The sequence below is a fragment of the Propithecus coquereli genome, unplaced genomic scaffold, assembly GCF_000956105.1.
Source record: "Propithecus coquereli isolate 6110/MARCELLA unplaced genomic scaffold, Pcoq_1.0 Scaffold126, whole genome shotgun sequence".
Taxonomy (NCBI): domain Eukaryota; kingdom Metazoa; phylum Chordata; class Mammalia; order Primates; family Indriidae; genus Propithecus; species Propithecus coquereli.
In genome coordinates, this window is record NW_012136747.1 from 2,081,838 (window position 1) to 2,101,698 (window position 19,861).

At 55.7% G+C, this 19,861-nt stretch overlaps 2 protein-coding genes across 3 annotated transcripts in view; one reads left to right on the forward strand and one right to left on the reverse strand.

The window, feature by feature from the left end:
- On the forward strand, window positions 1–12,902 carry CHADL (chondroadherin-like). 2 transcript variants are annotated; one of them, XM_012638114.1, is made up of 6 exons: window positions 1–46; window positions 2,053–2,224; window positions 2,743–4,443; window positions 4,971–5,137; window positions 6,657–6,855; window positions 12,682–12,902. In XM_012638114.1, exons 1-6 carry the CDS (start codon window positions 39–41, stop codon window positions 12,706–12,708), a joined length of 2,274 nt encoding a protein of 757 aa, XP_012493568.1. In that variant the 5' UTR covers window positions 1–38; the 3' UTR covers window positions 12,709–12,902. The 2 variants fall into 2 exon arrangements, with proteins under 2 accessions (XP_012493568.1, XP_012493569.1); XM_012638115.1 differs by having other exon boundaries at window positions 32–46; window positions 4,971–5,056; window positions 6,804–6,855; window positions 12,682–12,897.
- L3MBTL2 (l(3)mbt-like 2 (Drosophila)) overlaps window positions 11,710–19,861 on the reverse strand; it is an 18,622-nt gene continuing 10,470 nt past the window's right edge. Inside the window, exons 8-16 of the mRNA XM_012638116.1 lie at window positions 17,164–17,395; window positions 16,640–16,716; window positions 16,344–16,448; window positions 15,525–15,672; window positions 15,019–15,101; window positions 14,441–14,675; window positions 13,900–13,965; window positions 12,756–12,872; window positions 11,710–12,255 (exon numbers count right to left, since the gene is read on the reverse strand). Of these exons, the coding sequence (XP_012493570.1) occupies window positions 12,143–12,255; window positions 12,756–12,872; window positions 13,900–13,965; window positions 14,441–14,675; window positions 15,019–15,101; window positions 15,525–15,672; window positions 16,344–16,448; window positions 16,640–16,716; window positions 17,164–17,395 (1,176 nt within the window). The 3' untranslated portion in view covers window positions 11,710–12,142. The remainder of the gene's footprint in view (window positions 12,256–12,755; window positions 12,873–13,899; window positions 13,966–14,440; window positions 14,676–15,018; window positions 15,102–15,524; window positions 15,673–16,343; window positions 16,449–16,639; window positions 16,717–17,163; window positions 17,396–19,861) is intronic.

The following is a 19,861-nucleotide window of genomic DNA, read 5'->3' on the forward strand; positions in this document are numbered from 1 at the left end:
TGCTGTGCCTCCAGGCTGGACTGGCAGTTCGAGGCAGCATGGAGGGGTGAGTCTTTGGGCCCTGATGGTACAAGGGGGGTTCAGAGCAGCTGAGTGGTCTCGGGCAAGTCCCTGCCCCTCTCTGGGCCTCTGAGAGGCTGGCAGACGGGGGCTCTGGGAACTTCCTGGGCCTGAGATTCTCCAAGGGTCTCCCGAGGTGGGTTCTAAGGAAGACAGTGTTTGCGAATGTGGCTGCTCCTGTGCGTTAGTCCCTCAGGGCTTGTCTGAGAGCCCAGCGTCAGCCCTCTGAGCCCTGGATTCTTGTCCCTTCAGGGATCGGTCCCCATGGGTCCCCTCCCTGGCCTGCCATGAGCCACAGCCTTCACCACCAGCTATGGAGAAGGCCACCAACTCCAAGGCAGGGGCTGGACCTTGGCACCCACAGCAGCCTCAACACGAGACAGTGACAATCCCGAGAGCAGGCGGGGGCTGAGGGGTGGGGGGCAGCCCAGGGGTCAAGAGAGGCTGCTCAAAGGCTGTGCATGACGCAGGCTGAGAAGAGGACAATGAACCAGGCGAGTTCGTTTGACACAGGCAGTGAGGAGCAGCTCTGGGCCTGTGCAGGGACGGCACAGCTAGCTATTCCAGGTGCGCTTGAGGTGGTGAGGCAGCCAAGGGAGACACTGACGAATTTGAGCAGACTCCACCTGAGTAATCAGGAGTCAGGACTTTCCATCGAAGGCAATGGGGAGATGCTGGAGGGTTTTCAGCTGGGGGTGTCAGGGTCCCATCTTTGTTTTGGAATGTTCCCTTCGGTTGCTGGGTGGGCAGTGGAGCACAGGGGAGGCCAGGAGAGCCACAGTGGCAGCAGTTGTCCCTAAGGATCAATGGGCAGTAGCTGCAGTTGTGAGGTGAGGGGGTCTGATTAGGGGATGGATGGATGGGTGGATGGGTGAGTGGATGGGCGGATGGATGGGTGGGTGGGTAGATGAGTGGATGGGTGTATGGATGGATGAGTAGGTGGGTGGGTAGATGGACATACCTTCCTCAAAGCACAGCCCCAAACCCATACCCTCAATACCCGCCATTCCAGTCCAGGCTAGCCAGGTAAGGTAAGCCAGCTAAGGTAAACGGAAGACAAAAGGGGAAATAAACACAAAAGAAAGAAGAGGATTGAGCTGCCCACTCACCATGGCAATATGGCTCTGACTAGACCTTAAGGCTCACTCAAGGACCTCAGACCCTACAATACCTGGACCCGCCAGTCTTTTTTTTGAGATAGAGTCTCGCTCTGTTGCCTGGGCTAGAGTGTTGAGGCGTCAGCCTAGCTCACAGCAACCTCAAACTCCTGGGCTCAAGTGATCCTCCTGCCTTAACCTCTTGAGTAGGTGGGACTATAGGCATGTGCCATCACATCTGCCTAATTTTTTCTATTTTTAGTAGAGACGGGGTCTCACTCTTGGTCAGGCTGGTCTTAAACTCCTGACCTCAAGCGATCCTCCCGCCTCGGCCTCCCAGAGTGCTAGGATTACAGGCGTGAGCCACCGCGCCCGGCCGACCAGCAGTCTTGCTTACAACTTGGGCCAAGCCTGGGTCTTTTTCTCCCACTGCCAGGCTGCCTTCTCAACGTGGGCACATTATGCTCCCTCCCGCCAGGAGCTGGCAGTGTATCTGTGTGACAACAGCCTGCTTCTGAGCCTCCCCCTGGACTGGGGGCCTCAGCACAGCCTGGGTACATGCTCTGAACCTGAGTCATTCTTATGTTCAGCAAGTCTTCACTGAGCTGCTGGACAGAGAGTTTTTCTTTTATTCTTTCTTTTTTTTTTCTGGATAAACTTTTAGGCAAATAGGTCTCTTCCCTGAGCCTTGGTTTCCTCCTGAGTGAAACAGGACTGGTAGTAGAACCTCTACTGCACGGCAGGGGGCGGGAGGGTGGCACAGTGAGGCTTAGGGCAATGGTACTTTTCTGAGCCCAAAGAAGGTTTCTGGGGGCAGGAGCTGCACCATGGCTGGGGCTCAGTGAGGGACAGTGTGTGGTCCCTGTGCACAACCAACACTCCCTTCCTCTCCCAGGCCCCAGAGCTCCACCCACATCTCCTTGGTCCTGCTGCTGCTTCTGCTGCTGGGCGCAGCTTGGCAGATAGCTGCCCAACGCTGCCCACAGACCTGCATCTGTGACAACTCCAGGCGGCATGTTGCCTGCCGGCACCAGAACCTTACTGAGGTGCCAAACGCCATCCCTGAGGTCAGCAGGGTGGGAGCATGGGCACAGGGTGGCAGTGAGGCAGGGTATGGGTCAGTGGAAGGAGCCTGGGCTGCCGGCTGGTTCCTTTTCTCTGAGCCTCAGTCTAACATCTGTAAAATGGGAATAATAATAACCAGTAACAGGGAGATACTCTATTTAAAATCCTTACAGTGTGACAAAAATAGGCAGGTGACCTATAGATAAATATTGCATTTATTACAGACCCTGTGGCAGAGAACTGAGGATGTAGCAGGGGAAGATATGGTCTCTGCCCTGTGGAGTCAGGAGCCAGCAGGGGAGAAAAAAAGAAAAGGGGCAGTGATAATACACTGTGAAAAGTGCCACAGTGGGGGATGACAAGTGACTGAGGAGGAAGGCTTCCTGGAGGAGGCGTCAGGGAGCAGGATAAAGAGAAATACAGGAAAGGCGAGGGGAGAAAAGAGTGTTCCAGGTGAGGCAGCAGCACCTCCAAAGGCGGCTCGCTCTGCCTCAGCCTCCGCTTTCCCTCCCACCCGCAGCTGACTCAGCGGCTGGACCTCCGGGGCAACATGCTGAAGGCGATCCCTCCAGCTGCCTTCCAGGACCTGCCCTATCTCACACATCTGGACCTGCGGCACTGTCAGGTGGAGCTGGTGGCCGAGGGCGCCTTCCGTGGCCTGGGCCGCCTGCTCCTGCTCAACCTGGCCTCCAACCGCCTGCGCGCGCTGCCCCAGGAGGCGCTGGACGGGCTGGGCTCCCTGCAGCGGCTGGAGCTGGAGCGGAACATGCTGGAGGAGCTGCGGCCCGGGGCGTTCGGGTCGCTGAGCGCTCTGGCCACGCTGAACCTGGCCCACAACGCCCTGGTCTACCTGCCCGCCATGGCCTTCCAGGGGCTGCTGCGCACCCGCTGGCTGCGGCTGTCCCACAACGCGCTCAGCGTGCTGGCCCCCGAGGCCCTGGCCGGCCTGCCCGCCCTGCGCCGGCTCAGCCTGCACCACAATGAGCTCCAGGCCCTGCCCGGGCCGGCCCTGTCCCAGGCCAGCGGCCTGGCCCGTCTGGAGCTGGGCCACAACCCACTCACCTACGTGGGCGAGGAGGACGCGCTGGCCCTGCCCGGGCTGCGGGAGCTGCTGCTGGACCACGGGGCCCTGCAGGCGCTGGGTCCCAGAGCCTTCGCCCGCTGCCCACGCCTGCACAGCCTCGACCTCCGAGGGAACCAGCTGGAAACGCTGCCCCCGCTGCAGGGCCCGGGCCAGCTGCGCCGGCTGCGGCTGCAGGGGAACCCGCTGTGGTGCGGCTGCCAGGCGCGGCCGCTGCTCCAGTGGCTGGCGCGGGCGCGCATGCGCTCGGATGGCGCGTGCAGAGGCCCGCGGCGCCTGCGAGGAGAGGCCCTGGACGCGCTGCGGCCCTCAGACCTGCGCTGCCCCGGGGACCCGGAGGAGGAGGAGGAGAAGAAGGAGGAGCTGGCAGCTGCCGGGCCCCGAGCCCCTCCGCGCGCCCCCGAGGGGAAGGACCGGGCGGTCGTGCCCTGCCCTCGCGCCTGCGTGTGCGTCCGCGAGTCCCGGCACAGCAGCTGCGAAGGCCGCGGCCTGCAGGCGGTGCCCCGCGGCTTCCCCAACGACACTCAGCTCCTGGACCTGAGGCGGAACCGCTTCCCCTCGGTGCCTCGAGCGGCCTTCCCCGGCTTGGGCCACCTGGTGTCTCTGCACCTGCAACACTGCGGCATCGCAGACATGGAGGCTGGCGCCTTAGCGGGGCTGGGCCGCCTAGTCTACCTCTACCTCTCTGACAACCAGCTGTCAGGCCTCAGCGCTGCTGCCCTGCAAGGGGCCCCACACCTTGGCTACCTGTACCTAGAGCGCAACCGCTTCGTGCAGGTGCCGGGGGCCGCACTGCGCGCCCTGCCAAGACTCTTCTCCCTGCATCTGCAGGACAACATTGTGGATTGCCTAACACCTGCAGATCTGATGGGGACACAGGCCTTACGCTGGCTCTACCTGAGTGGAAACCGTATCACTCGAGTGTCCCCAGGAGCGCTGGGCCCAGCTCTGGAGCTGGAGAAGCTGCACCTGGACAGGAACCAGCTGCGAGAGGTGCCCACTGGGGCCTTGGAGGGGCTGCCTGTCCTCCTGGAGCTAGAGCTCTCCGGGAACCCACTCAGAGCCCTGCGAGATGGGGCCTTCCGGCCTGTGGGCAGGTCACTGCAGCACCTCTTCCTGAACAGCAGTGGCCTGGAGCAGGTATGCACGGGATGTGTATTGGGGTGGGGGAGGTAGCACCATGCCACATGCATCAAGATTCACTCAGCAAGCATTTGCCACCCCCTTGGTGCCAGGTCCTAGGCTGGGCACTGCCCTTGCCCTTAAGGAGCTCAGGTGTGGGTGAAAGGCCAGGCAGAATTCAGTGCCACACAACTAGAGGGCAGCCCAGGGAGGGCACTGCTGGAGTATGGAGGAGGGAGGAACTTGGGGCCATAGGGTCACCTGTTGTTTGTACACACTGAGAGTGCTCAAGAGGTTTTACCATTGTGCAGGGGTTGGGGGTAGTGGGGACTTGAACCATGAACTGGTCATCCAGGTGACTTGGACGGGGCAAGTGCTTTGACATTAGACCAACCTGGGTTTCCACCCAGCACTGCAATTTCTACCTGGGCCATCTTGGGCTCTCCAGCTCCCCCTCTGCTGGGGGAGGATGGGGCTCCCCACCAGACCTGGGGGTGGGAAGGGCCTGCCAGGAGCTCACATCAGGGCCTGGCACCTCCTTGCAGATTTCTCCTGGGGCCTTCTCAGGCCTGGGACCGGAGCTCCAGAGCCTGCACCTGCAGAAGAACCAGCTTCGGGCCCTGCCTCCCCTGCCTGGTCTCAGCCGGCTTGAGCTCATCGACCTCAGTGGCAATCCCTTCCACTGTGATTGCCAGCTGCTCCCGCTGCACAGGTGTGTACCTGCTCCTGGACTTCCAGAGACCCACCAGCTGCTCTCAGTCAACCCCCTGCCATCTCCCTGGGGGGCATCTGTGCCTAGCTGAGCATCTTGGCAGGGCAGGGGCAGGTCCTGTTGGAGCCAGGCATGAATGAGCCCTTTCCAGGGTCACTTATTGCGGTGAGTTAGCTACGCTCCCAGCAAAACATCGGGTCCCTTAGATAGGGATTGTCACAAAGGATAAGAAAATAATAGAAAATGGAAAATAATAGAAATAAAAGAATACACAGAGATGAAGGTATAGTTTTTATAGATTTATAAAGATAAAAGGCAAAGCAGGGGTACTTGGGGGTCCTTACAATATCCCCGTCAATTGTAAGGTCACGAGTGAAGTTTTACATGGGTCTTTATAGGTACAGTGATCAGTTGCCAGGGGTAACATTTACATAATAACCAGTAGTCCGTTTTAGGTTAAAAGTCTTTCAAAAGGCTTCTGTAGATCCCTTAACTAACTCTATCTATGTGAACAAATGATTACAAAATCTTTCAAAGACAAACTTCTAAGTTCTAAGGTAAATTTATCACTCAACAGAAGGGTTAAACAGATATAGTGGCTCCATATTTATCTAGTTATTGCAAATGGAGAGAGGTGATCAGAAGTCAAACAGGAACTGTCCCTTGGGCTAATTGCTTTTAGCCACAAGTGTCTGTCTCTCAGGCCGGCACTGTTCGATCAGCTCTCATCCCGTGGCTCCTAGCAGACCTGCTTTGTCATTCAAAACAGGGGAGAACCACAGGTTTGAGAGCAGCTGCCACTGACCTTTGAGACGCCCTCCCAAGGTGAAGCAGCTTTTGATATGCAAACTAACACATTCACATATTCCTTCAGGGCAAAGCCCTGCAAAACTCTTGAGACCATTTCTGTCTCTACTATGGTAATATTAATTTATGGAGTGACAACTTACCCTCCCTGGAGGGGTTGGGGTGGACTTCTCTGAGCCTGGATTTCGTCATCCATGAAGTAGGAATAATATGTGCCCTGCCTAGGAGACTGGAACCTAATAAATAGGCGTGGTCACTTTACATAATTACGTAAGAAAGCAACAAGAAGCCTGGAGTTCGCAGACCTGGGCTCCCATCCTGGCTCTGTGCTTTTATTAACTTTGGGCAAGCCACATAACCTGTCTGTGCCCATCTGTTAAAAGGGGATGATAGTGTCTATCTCATGATGGTTGTTGTAAGAATGAGTCAGCGTATATGAATTGATTTGAATGGTGTCAGGTATATCTTAAACCTTCTGTAACTGTTTGTTACCGGTTACTGTTATCCCCTTTTTACAGAAAAGGGACCTAAGGCTTGAAGTGGCTTGTAGGTCACATAATTGGTGAGCTGCCAAGCCAGGATTCTCCGCAGAGCCTGCTCTCACTTATGGGACCCCACTGCCCCCAAATTCCCGATGACCCCCTCAATCTCCTCAGGAAAACTCTCAGCCGGGAGTCAGTACGGGGTTCCCCAAGCTCTCTTTTCTCTTCAGGTGGCTTGCTGGGTTGAACCTGCAGGTGGGGGCCACCTGTGCCACCCCTCCCACTGCCCGGGGCCAGAGGGTGAAGGCTGCAGCTGCCGTCTTTCAAGCCTGCACAGGCTGGGCTGCCAGGAAGGCCAAGCGGACACCTGCCTCCAGGTCCGGCTCCAGGAGAGCCCCCATCAAGGGAAGACAGCCAGGGTCAGAAAAGGTGGGCCATGGGGCAAGACTTCCGTGGGAGGGCCACATCTCACAGCCCCTGGGTAGCAGAGGTCCTGATGCATGTGGTTCCATAGCTGGGCAACAGCCTGGTTGTGTGTTTTCAATAATGTCCGACCTCCTCTCCTCACCTGTGGACTGGACCTGGGGTGAGTTTGTAAAGAAATAACTACGTGCTATTTTTTTTCGGCAGCGGGGAATGAGTCTCACTCTGTCACTCAGGCTGGAGTGCAGTGGCATCCTCATAGCTCATTGCAGCCTTGAACTCCTGGGCTCAGGTGATCCTCCCATCTTGGCCTCCCAAAGTGCTAGGATTACAGGTTTGAGCCACTGTGCCTGGCCAACTATGTGCTATTTCAGTGTGACAGTGGCTTTTCTTATAAGCCACAGCATACTGGTCCCAGTGTGTCCCTAAAGCCAATCCTGCTGTTACTGTATTGGCTAGATCACTATTGACTCGACCATTTCCAACCCCGACCTCAAGGGCCCTGGTCCAGCGATGGGGAGAGTGAAGTGCAGGCGTGTTGTTGGCTCTGCCTCCCGTGCCTACCCCATCAGCCACAGGGTGGGCCCCACCTGACGTGTTCACCATCCTGACATATTCACCATCCTGACATATTCAGCCTCGGCTTGAACCCTCAGTTGTAGCAGACCCTCATAGCACATCAGAGAAGGGGGAGCAGGACAGGGACGCCCCTGCACGTGGGAACAACTGCTGGTAAGGCCATGGGGGGCGGTCTGAGGAGGAGAGGCAGCCCTTAGAGGGAAACTAGAATGGAGAAAGCGGGAGTAGGAAGGTGGGGAGAGGGCTCTGCCTCACCCTGGACCTGCATTTTGAAGAGTTGGGGTGCTGGCAGTTTGATTGTGTTAGTTCCCTAGGGCTGCCACAACAAAGTGCCAGGAACTGGGTGGCTTAGAACAAAACCATATTGTCTCGCAGTTCTGTAGGCTAGAAGTTGGAAGGCAAGGTCAGGTGGCAGCAGGGCCGTGCTCTCTGAAACCTGCAGTGTAAGGATCCTTCCCTGCCTCTTCCAGCTTCTGGGGGCCCCAGACATCCCTTGATTTGTGGCAGCATAATCCCAAGCTCTGCCTCCATCTCTGCATGCGTCCTGTGTCACTTATGTCGTCTTCCCTCTCTAATCTGTCTCTGCCCAAATTTCCTTTTTATAAGGATACCAGTCATACTGGATTAGGGCCCAACCTAACGAGCTCATATTAACTTCATTACCTCTGTGAAGACCCTATTTCCAAATAAGATCATACCTGAGGTTCTGGGGGTTAGGACTCCACATCTGTTTTCAGGAGAGACACAATTCAACCCACACTGGTGCTTTCTCCCTGCATCAGCCCCAGGGAAGCTCACGTAGGTGCTGAGCCAGGCTCAGGAGTAGATGCGCCAGTGAGTCCCCTCCCAGATCGGGGCTGTAGTTACAAGGGGAAGACACCCCCAGCCTCCGCCCACAGTACGGTGGCTTCAGCAGGAATCAGGATCTCTCAGACCATTTGATCCAGTCACCCTTTCTGACCCGGTGATACCCCTCAGTGCCAGCCCTGGGGTTCTGGGTTATTGGGCGAAGGTGGCAGTTTCCTCCCGGGAATACAGAGGAATTGAAGGCCAAGGGCCCTCATCTTGAGGGCTTCACACTGGCAGAGTATCCCGGCCACGTCTGCCTCACTCTCCGCCAGGCCCCGCTGTCCAGCCTGGTGTCGGGCATGTGAAACGTGCTCGGTGATGCTGACTGACTGCGCACGGGTGGTAATCAGTAGGCCAGACTAGGCTTAACCCGCTGCTGTCCTTCAACAGTTGTGAACTGAGGCGGCCAAGCCACTACACCTCACTGAGCCTTCCTTTCTCTCTTCTGTGGAACGAGGTCAACATGTACCTCACAGAGTAACTGACGGTGAACTGAGCAGTGTACATACGTATTTAATCTGGTGCCTGGCGTCTGAGGCTCTTGCAGCAAAGTTCCCTTGCTCCCCTGTCCCCTGATTGCAAAGGATGAGGGCTGCAGGGTGGCTTGCTGCAGCGCTTGGATTTGCTCTAATCTGCATCGGGGGTCCCTGTGGGTTCTCATGCAGGGCAAGCAGGGAGTAGGAGGGTTTTGTAGGATAATGTCTCCCAGCCAGTGACCCCACTGCTGGGAGACTCAAGAAGACCTTTAGTTCCAGCCAAGGGCAAATTGAGGCACAAGGTCCATTCTCTGCCTAGAGTAGAAATTTCCAAGAGGTTAATATTTCCATCTTTGACAAATCAAAGTGACCTTTAGGCACGAGCAACACAACAGTCACGTATGTGCTTCCATTTCACAAACGCTCATCAAAGCCATCTTTCTACCAGGCCTGTGCTGGGCATTAGGGACAGGAAAGACACAGGCTCTGCCTGTAGGGAATGCATAGTCTTGGGAAGGAGAATGGCAGAATGTAAATAAGGACAATACAATATGGTTAAGAAGATGGGGTGCTCAAGAGCTCATGACCGAAGATATTTACTTTTTTTTGGAGACAGAGTCTTACTCTGTCGCCCAGGCTAGAGTGCAGTGGCATCATGATTGCTCATTGCTACCTCCAACTCCTGGGCTCAAGCAGTCCTCCTGCCTCAGCCTCCCGAGTAGCTGGGACTATAGGCTCACGCCATTACACCTGGCTTATTTTCTATATTTAGTAGAGACGGGGTCTCACTCTTGCTCAGGCTTGTCTCGAACTCCTGAGCTCAAGTGAGCCTCCCGCCTCAGCCTCTCAGAGTGTTAGGATTATAGGCGTGAGCCACTGTGCCTGGCTTATTCTTTATTGCTTTGTACGCTCTTCATGTATTGACTCATTTAGTCTTCACAACTGATACTGAGGTATGTCAGAATACGCTCTGCAAGGAACAGAAATCTGACAAGTTGGACTTTGGCAAGTAAGGGATTTAATTTCTCATATGTAGCCTGGGGAGGCCAGCCCAGGGCTGGAATAGCCAAACATGTCCTCCAGCTCTGCCATCCTCCTCCTGGGGCTTTTGTGCTCATGGCACCTCTGGGGATGGCTGCTTCATTCAGGAAGGCCAAAATGGCATACAAACCCAGCTCTCCCAGAAGCCCTTCAGTCAGAACTGGATCCCTTAACCGCCAGGTAATCTGAGACGATGAATTGTCTTTAGCTGGGCTCTGTGCGCAGGCAGCAGAGCCAAAGTGCACACCTTGGCCATCCTCCTGCCGATGTCCTGCCCTGGGGGCTCATGCAACTGACCTGTCACCACCTGAGTCTCGGAGCCGAGAGGAATGTATGTGATGGCAGGGGATGAATGGCCCCTCTGAACTGAAACCTGCCTCACTCCTGTGGTCTTCACAGTTTCAAACTTATTTACCTTTTGAGGAAATCAGGACCAACAGGCTACTTTCTTCTTTTTTTTTTTGAGACGGAGTCTCGCTCCGTCACCTGGGGTAGAGTTTTGTGGCGTCAGCCTAGCTCACAGCAACCTCAAACTAATGGGCTCAAGCGACCCTCCTGCCTCAGCCTCCCGAGTTGCTGGGACTACAGGCATGCACCACCGTGCCCGGCTAATTTTTCTATTTTTAGTAGAGTCGGGGACTCGCTCTTGCTCAGGCTGGTCTCGAACTCCTGAGCTCAAACAATCCTCCCGCCTCGGGCTCCCAGAGTGCTAGGATTACAGGTGTGAGCCACTGGCCTGGCCAAACTTTCTAGGTCTTGTTTCTGCATGGTGGGGGGTACCCCCTGCCTTTGCTAAAGATAGAGATAGAATCAAGTTCTCTCTGAACCTGCCCAGAAATACCCAGGGCTGTGATGATTGGAAACCTGCACCCTCACCTCAGGGGTGAACCCAAACAGCCTGGGTCCTGAGCAAACCTACAGTTAGCACGTCTTAGCAAGCAGCAGACGCGGGCAGCCCAACAGACCAGTACACAGGCCAGCTGCACACACAGGCTCGAGCAACAGCAGACCTAGAAGGCAGCTGCACGTGGCAACGCTGCTGCAGTCCTTGCAGAACGACATAGGGACCCACCCAGCACTGCCTCTATCTGAAAACCTGAGGAATGCAGCCTGCCCCCACCTTAGGCTCCAGGAAGACGTGTTACTAAAGAGATGGGGTAGATCAGACATGAGAGTGTCAAGGGAGACTGGGAAAAATAAAAGCAGATGAAATTTGGGCACATACTACATGAACTTCTAGAATGTAATTTCAGAAAGGAGTGGGGAGAAAAGAAATATGTTGAGTCGAGAAGGACTTGGGCAGAAAGGAGAAGTGAGCCAGGAAGTGTATGGTTAACCCTCTCTCCTTCTTTCCCTCCCTCCCAGAGGTGCTGGCAAAAGGGGACAAGAGTCTCCTTCAGGGCCACCTCAGCCAGCACGGCTAACCACGTCCTGTGTCAAAGCCCCATGATTCTCTGGCAGGGCCATACTTGACCCTGGTTATCAGAGAGAAGTGGAATGACAGTGACAGGTCTAACCAAGCTACAAAGACTGAGCTTACCTTGCCATCCTGCTATCCTGGCAGGGAATGGCCTGTTCTGACCACCTTCTGCACTGAGTCAACCCCAAGTGGCACCAGGCCCCTGCCACTGTTCCTTTTACGAAATGGGAGTCAATGCTCATGCCAACAGAGAAAATAGGCCAAGGCCACCTCACAAGTCACCAAAACCCGCATCCTGGTCACTATTTCTCAGCTGCCTCCTTAAGCTGGGTTCCTGCATGGGTCCACAACGTCCCTAGGGTGCCAGGAGGAGCAGAGCACCAGGAGGCAGAGACACATTTGGCCTGGTTCATTTTTTAGGCAGAGGCTGCTCCCGTCATACTGCTTACTGTCAATCAGAGGACCTTATCCCGCTCAGAGAGCTGCTCCAGAACTTTATTTACATGAACTTGCTTGGGCAAACACACAGTTCACTGTCTTGTCTTCCAGTGGGACGGGGGCAGCCCACCCCTGGCAGTTGAGGGGTGTGGTGGGGGTGGAGGGTGCTCCTCTGAGGAGGAGCAGAGAGCCCGGGCAGGGGACATTCCAGCTTCAGGAGCTCAGGCTGGAGAGGAGGCGTTCACAGATGAGTTTGGGGACCTCAGGTCACGTGGGCCTTGCCATGAGGAGTAAAGAGGCAGGAGGCAGGTCAAAGGAGCCCCATGCTGGTCCTTCCATGCTCAACCTTCACGCACCAGGCAGAAGTTACGCACAAAGGTTTAGTCTCCAAACTAAAGGGGGTAGAGGGACAGTGGCCACAGAGGGCCTTCCCTCTGCTCCATAGCCCTCGGTTGGCTTCTGGTTAGGGGCCTGGCTGGCAGCAGAAGGCTCAGTCTTCTGTCTCCTGCTTGATGTTCTCAGTGGAGACAGGCATCTCTGAACTTGGAGTCTTGTCAGGCGAGGCCACGTCTAGATGCTCTTCCTTTACTTGCACAGCAATGACTGGAGAGGGAGGGGAGGTGGGAGGGTGGCATGGAGAATAAGCCTATAACTCAGGGAAGGGCGGGGAGCAGGACCTGGGAGAGGGATCTGGTCCCTACAGATGGGGGCCCTCAGGACACACCTTCACCCTCCTGCTTGACCTCTGAGAGGGCAGCAGCAGCAAAGGCCCAGGGCCCCAGGACACCTCAAGCCAGGCAGGCTGTGCCAGAGACACTGACATTGACCAATGTGCCACCCCTGCCCAGCACACTGGGTGGGGACAGAGATGGAGGAGGAGGAAGAAACGGCCAGGGAGCCTGGCTGGATGGAGACTGCTCTGTTCAGAGTTGGTGGGGGTGGGTGGGAAGCTCTCCAGGCCCAGTGGTTCAGGGCTGCTTGGTGCCCAGAAAATTCCCACCAAACTTGACTCTACTCTTTTGTGCCCAGGTTGGGAAGAAGAGGGGCCGCCTCTGAGCACAGAGCAGGCTGGTCCTGCCTCGACCCAGCCTAGTGGCTCTTACTCTCGTCTGAAATGGGCTCTGATGAGATCTTCCCTGCAGCCTGCAGGTCGTCCTCCAGCAGGGGCTTCTTGGACCCCTGTCTGAGGGGCCGCGTCTTGGTCGGAGGGATTCTTTTCCCTTTGAATAAAAATGGATTCAAACCGAGCATTAAGGTTGTACCTACGTGAGGCCTGAAGAGCTGGGTCTCGTCCAGTGGTCAGGTGGTGTGGCAGAGGGGAAAGTGCCGGTCTGGGGACAGAAGGCCTGGACTCCAGCTCTGACAACACCCCTGACTGGCTGTGTGCCCTGAGGTCAGAGAGGCCCTCTCCAGTGGGGGATTAATGACAACACCTCCATCGAGAGCCAAGGCTTAGAGCCATCGTGGTTGTTAGTTTCCTTTTTCAGTCTTTGATTTCTTCCTGTAACATGCAACATTCCTGGCCCTGCTGTTCTCAACGGCACAGGGCCTCTGCCCACCTGACAAACACTATACGATCACTCAATCTTAATCGTGCCCGGGGACCTTGTCCTTGTTTCTGCTTTGTCCTGTTTCAGGACATCCTCTTCCTTGCATGGTGCCATGTGGTAGTGACCACCTTGCCATCACTGGCCTGGGCTCTGGAGCACAGCTTTGCCCCCTCCCCCTCTGCTGTCCCTCAAGCTGAGCCCACACTGGGCTCAGGATCGGTTGAGAGTGAGCCCCTGAGTGCCAGGTGGAGTCTAGCCATTCAGCAGCCTGCCTTGGGTTCCACCCTCAAGGAGGTCGCGAGGGAAGAATGACAGCCTTATGAAGAAAACTTCTATTTCTTCCTGTGCCTTTTCCTTTAGAACCTACCAGCTGCGGATTGCCCAAGAGGCCAGGCCATTTTCTGACCCTGGGGCAGCAGGAATGGGAATCCCTGCAACCTCACTCTCAGATACGATCTCCTCTCTCTTCCTCGGCATCCAGACCCTGCCACAAACTGAACACCCCTGTTTACACTCTGGATCCCCAAAGACACAGGGTGAAAGACCCATGGGGCCAAAGGGCAAGGGAGAGGAGACAGGGCAGGACCGTGAAGAGAGCTACGTTGGCAGGACAGCATCTCGGAACCAGTGCCGTGGGGCTGACCCCACCTCTGCTCTGGGTCCCACACCAGCCTGGCCGATTTGGAGCATCACTTACTTTTCTTCCCAAACTGTTTCTTTTTCTTCTTTGTGGCCTCTTTGGCCTTCAGAGGTGTGGTTGGTTCTGTTGTTGAAAGACAGGGCAAGAGAGATGAGAAGAGAGTTCTGGGAGGACACAGGGCACAGGTGCATCCTGAGACCCTTTCCGCCCTCACACAGGACACCCCAAGAAGGGAAGCCAAAGCTGGGCAATGAGAACAGGTGGGACTGGGGAGAGAGGCTGGAGAGTAACTGTCCCTTCTTCCCACCCTCGTCGCTAGGGCTGCTCAGAGGGACCTGGGTAGTTTACCTGGGTGCACAAGGGCACGAGCATATGACAGAGTGGGCAAGATGAAGGAAGGAGCTCTGCAGGCCAGAGGGAGAGGGAGACAGAGAAGTCAGGAGCAGGGGGGCAGACAGGGCTCCCTCCTCACACAGAGTGGTCCATGAGACTTCTTGATCTCATGCCAAAGAGGTAAGTGGGCACAGGGGAGGGGGCAAGAAGGAAAAAAGAAGAGGAAGGAAAGTCAAGAGCCCCTTAAAGCTGAGAGCGCCCACACCTGCGGCCACAGGTGGCTGGAGCTGGTAGCCGGTAAGCTCACACCAGCCGACGGGGTAGATGTCCGGGGACTCGCAGTCTACCCACTGGTCGTACTCGCTGTCCCAGCCATCAAAGTGGATGCTGAGGAGCCGATGCACCACCCGTTTCACTGTGGCCACGCAGATGAGCCGGGGCTCCATCAGGTCCACAGCCTCCAGCTTCATGCCCACCTTGAAGCCATGGTTGGGACAGTCCTAGGTGAGGGAAGAAGGCAGTTGCCAAGCCAGTCAGCTCCCTGCCCCAGCGGGCTTGCCTGGGCCGGCTTGAGTCGGGGGATGCTGGCAAAACTGGGGGAGGGAGAGGGACTGACACTAGAATGCCTGCTGGGGCAGGTTCCTCTGGACAACATCCCACGGCTGCTCTTTCCCAAGCATGAGCCCCTCTATGGAAAGAGAGTGGAGTGCCCATGTCACAGTGTGGGACTTCTCCCCTGGAAGTAGCTGATGAGAAGGGTTTGGAATTGCTCCTGTTCACAGCATTGGGCAGGGCCGGTCCCCAGGCTGCTGCAGGCCCTTGCTCTGTGCTCGGTCTCCTCACCATGTTGAAGAGCCTCGATGGAGCAGCTTTCGACTTGGTCTTCTCCAAGTAGTTCTCCCAGTTGAAAGTCTGTGTCTCATACCCTGGAGGAGCAAAAAACTCAGATGCACAGGGAGAGGAGGGGAAGTGAAAAGCAGGTTGGGGGAAACGAACACGCTGCCAAAGGGGTGCTGCGGCTTGGTCAAGGCTCAGCCTGGAGTCTCCCCATAGCCTTCTTCCCTTGTCCCCAGGCTGGTACCTATTCTAGGACCATGGTCCTATTGTGCAGGTTGTTCACTGCCCAAAGGGACAAGTGGGAACTCTGCTCACCAACCACACACCAACCATGGGGCTGAGTCAGCCTGGGCAGTTTAAGGGCTAGTGGTGACCCTGGGTGGCTCTGTCACCTCTCCAATAAATCCTGAAAACTCACACCCCAGGGGTCTGACTTGACTAGGAACCCTAGCCTGTGGCCTCACCTGCCCCTTCTGACTGCAAGGCCAGCATGTGGTGGCCTATCGCCTTACCTTTCGGGGGTGTGAGCTCAATGTCATTCTTCTGGCAGAAGGCGGCTGGGAAGATGGCATGGGAGGAGGCGTGGTAGCAGAACCAGTCCGAGCCATCTGTGGAGGGCCCCCCGTCCACACAGATCATTAGGTAGCCGTCCAGGAGAACCTAGCGAGGGGTAGGGCAGATGGAGCATCGTGTCATGAACTGCACCCCACCCAGAGTAAGGCAGCTATAACGGGGACATGAGGCAGAAGGGTCCAGTGGATCTGGAGCTCAGCCTTCCCGGAGAACGCCCTAAGCTTATGCACACTGAGGGTATTTATCCTCCCTGCTGGACAGCAAATGCCGAGCCAGCAGGGACTGTCTCAGTGCCTGTGTGTTCTGAGGGTGGGCACACGCGCCTGGCAGGGAGCAGATGTGCTGAACGGACACATCAGCAGTGTCCTCCGAAGGGCCAAAGGCAGGGTGGTCGTGTGCTACTCAGGCTGCGGCAATAACGAAGGAGAAGTGGAGCAAAGTGAGCCCGGGTGGGGTCTTGGCAGCTAGGCCAGCACTCAAAGGACATGGCACGTGGCAGGCAGGCTCTCGGTGAGGTGACACCTGATACAGGACCAGGTTCGGGTGTTCAATAAGCACCGTCCAGTGCGCCTCAGACCCTGACACAAAAGCAGATTCTGAGCAAGGAGCAGGTAAGGCCCCTCCTCACAGAAATCAGGTCCTCCAGGAGCACCCAGCACTGGGGGGGTGGGATGGACGAGCTGCAGTCCCAAGAGCCCGACAGTGGATGGCAGAGCTCTGCACCATGTCGGCCCCCTCAGAGGCCAGCCCCAGGTCACCTTGCAGATGGTTGCCACACAGATGTTGCCCAGATTCAGGGGGTCAATGGCCTCCAGCTTCATCCCCTCCTCAAACCAGCCGCCTTCCGTGTAGACAGCCCGTACCTAGAAGGAACGGGGTGGCTGGGGAGTCCCTGGGTGGGTGCAGGGGAAGATGGAGGGGAGCAGGCCTCACCTGCCATAGGCCTGGGAAGGAAATGGGGAGGGAAAGGGACAGTCCCAGGGAAGAGCCAGGGTCCTTAGGCCTGGAATCGACCTATGGCCAAAGGGAAGAGAACCCAAGGGCTGTGCCTCACCTTCTTGAACAGGTAAGGAACGGCATCACAGTAGATTTTCCGGAAGGTGGGATGATGGGCCATGTCGCTTCGCCTCTCTTTTGAGGGATGGCAGAGGGAGTGAGGAAGAGAAGGGAGTTGAAGGCAGCTAACTGGGCCAACTCCACACCTCCCGTGTGCATAAGGGGCTGCTGTGCATGTGCTCGAGGCTGTATCTCAGCACCTGCCACCCCAGACCAGCAGACAGATGGGTCTAGCCCAGAAAACATCAGGAGCTCTCTGTAGGGACTATTCAGCCTCGAGACCCAGACTCTTCCTGCATGACGTGGGAGAGGATTGGAGCTAGGAGCATCTGGGTTCAACTCTTGACTTTACCACTCACAACTTGAGCTGAGTGACCTCGGTCAAGTCTCTCAACCTCTCTGGTGCTCAGCACTGTCACCTGCAGAGTGCAGATGATAACCTACCTCCCAGCACTGTCACGAGGTATGGGGAAGGTGCTCCCACCCAATCCTTGCGAAGCAAAACCTAGGGCCACTACTCACCTGACATCTTGATGCCGTGGCCAACACGCCGTGACCAACCAACTGGGTGGATCAGGGGGCTCCACATATGGCACCAGAAGTCATCATCACTGTCGCCATCCTCGTAAAGGAGCCGCAGGCGACCCCCAATTACTGTGTCTACCACAGCCATGCGGGTCCGTGATACCTGGGACTTGTCCACCACCTCTAGCCGCATGCCCTGCCGAAAGGGGTACTTCATGCTCTCCACCATCTGCAACGACATCAGAACACAGGCCTGCTGTGACCATGGGGCTCCTTGCACATCCCCCTTCCTGTTCTGTCTCTTCAAAGAACGGAACGTAGAGGACAAGGAAAATACGGCAGAGTTATCCCACACCAAGCCAGGAGGCAGGCAGGTGGGTACTCCTGTGCCACTGGGTTCACCTTGGCCCTAATTCCCCAAGATGACGTAGAGGGAAAGCACGTGGCTCATGAGTGTGCCGCTTCTCATCACCAAAACGCCAGTAAGTCAAGACACTGCAAATCACGAACCCATTTTAGACCAAAGAAACTCATGACCCAGAGAGGTCAAGCAATTTGCCCAGAGTTGCAGAGACTCTTCAGTGCCAGAGCTGGGCTTCGAACCTGGTGTCCAACCTGTGATCTTCACAGGCTCTGCACTCTGATCCCCGGGCACCCTGCACTCCCCTCTACCTCCCAGCCCTCTGTTGAGGGCACATGCAAGACTCATGTCCAGAAAACTGAGTCCCCTTGTGTCTCCATATGTCCAGTTCCAGCCCTGACCCTGACAGGTTGTGGCTCTGAAATGCTTTCAGCAGCAGTCAGTATCCTCTCTGACCCAAAAAAGGGACAGTGACCAAGATGCCCACGAGCTGTTCTTCAGAGAGCCATAGTGGTGAGTAGAAGATTCTTTTTGTTCACTGTGTCTCCAGAACTGTCCTGGCTGGGCTCGGGGATAGGTATGGTGTGGGGCTTTTCCAGACTCAGGGAAAACCTACCCTGGCCAAGTCTCAGCGGTGCTATTTCCAAACACACCAGGAAGGGGAGGTCTCAGAGGTCACAGAGCAGCTGAGGGGAAAAGCTAACATAGGAATCTTAAACCAGACAGACCCTTCAGCCCAGCTCAAGGGCTGGAATACATGCTGAGGCTGACTGCGTCATAACATAGCAACTCACCTAGGAGAATGACAGCCGGCAGAGGCCTGACCCAGGCCCCTCTGGACCACCTCCCTACCCTCTTCCCTTCCTCTCTAGATAACACAGTGCAGCCCAGAACCCGACAACACTTTACTGCCCTTATTTGTTTTGGATAACACAGGGGAATTTGAGCTCTGTAAGGGTAGAAGCTAGGATTGATTGATTTTTACGTTGTCAGCTCTGGGCACAGAACTAGGCACAGAGTTAGTGCCCACTTCATGTTTTTCCTCGAGTGAACAAACACATGCACACACACCTGACTTTGACTGATGGGTCATTTCTCATTTAAACATTTTGCTGAGCACTTACCATATTGCAGGCATCAATGGGCCATGTCTGAATTGGAGCTTTCTCCATAGACCCACCCCCTTCTATCCTCCTCAGCCCCAATCTCTAGAGGGGCCAGCAAGTCAGCAACCGGGAGTGCTTCCCAAGGGAAAGGCCTTGCCCCATCTAAGCTGTGGTCTCCACATCAAAGTATACAGTGCACCAAGTCCCTTCTCCTCAAGGCAGTGACCGCCAAAGGATCAGCTCCCCAAGAGGCCTCTCTGGAACCCCTATACTCACAACTGGTCTAACAGTGCCTTCCCATTCTCTCCCTAGTGTCATCTTCTTGTCCCAGTCAGGGGCTGGAGCTTTTGTACCCCCTCTAGCATGCCCTGCAGGATTGGCTACGTAAAAGTCAGCGCATGCTTGCTGACTATTCACATGGATCACTGCCCTCTGCCCGGAATCATGCTTTTAATGTAAAGAAAAAAAGAGGCCACCTTGTTACCCCTAGTGGTCTGTACCACCCGCCATCATCTGCCTCATCCTAAGACAAGGGCTGGCTGAGAAAGAGTGAACAATCGCCTCCGATCACCAAATCTGTCAACTGTGCAAGGCACTGTGGGAAAAGCTTAGTTTTGCTTGAGTAAGAATATGGAGAACATGAAAAGACAGTTAACAACAGAGAGAGAAATAGCAAATCAGTATCCAATAAGTTCAAATAGGGGAGAAATCATTTCTCTTTTGGGGGAAAAGTCAGGGAGAATGCTCTTTGAGGTGCTCTGAACCATTCCTTGCTGAAGGCCAACTCTCCATTAGCAAAGGCCCACGATGTGCAACCTTTTCATGTGGCGTCCAGTGCTGTGGGTGAGGTTCGATCTTTATTTTCCACTGTTGGCTTACATACCACCCATGCCTTACAGATCAATGTAAAATTTTCTCCACAAAGCCTTCCTTGGTATCTGCTCCTCCTCTGAGGCCAGAAGGCCACTTGCATTGCGTGTCCCAGCAGCACTTGCGCTGCATGACCCTGCACACGCTGCAGGGCTTACCCAGGGCAACATGGGAACACCACCTCTGAGCACCTGGTTCAGGAGACCTCAGATGCAGCCCAGGCACCTGTATGTGGGAGCCCCACGACGAGAGGCCCGGCACACAGAGGTGGGAGAGAGAGTCTTCGCTATATAACCTTTTGATCACTTTGATTTTTTTACCATGTGCATATATGACTTTTTAATTTAAAGTTTTTTAT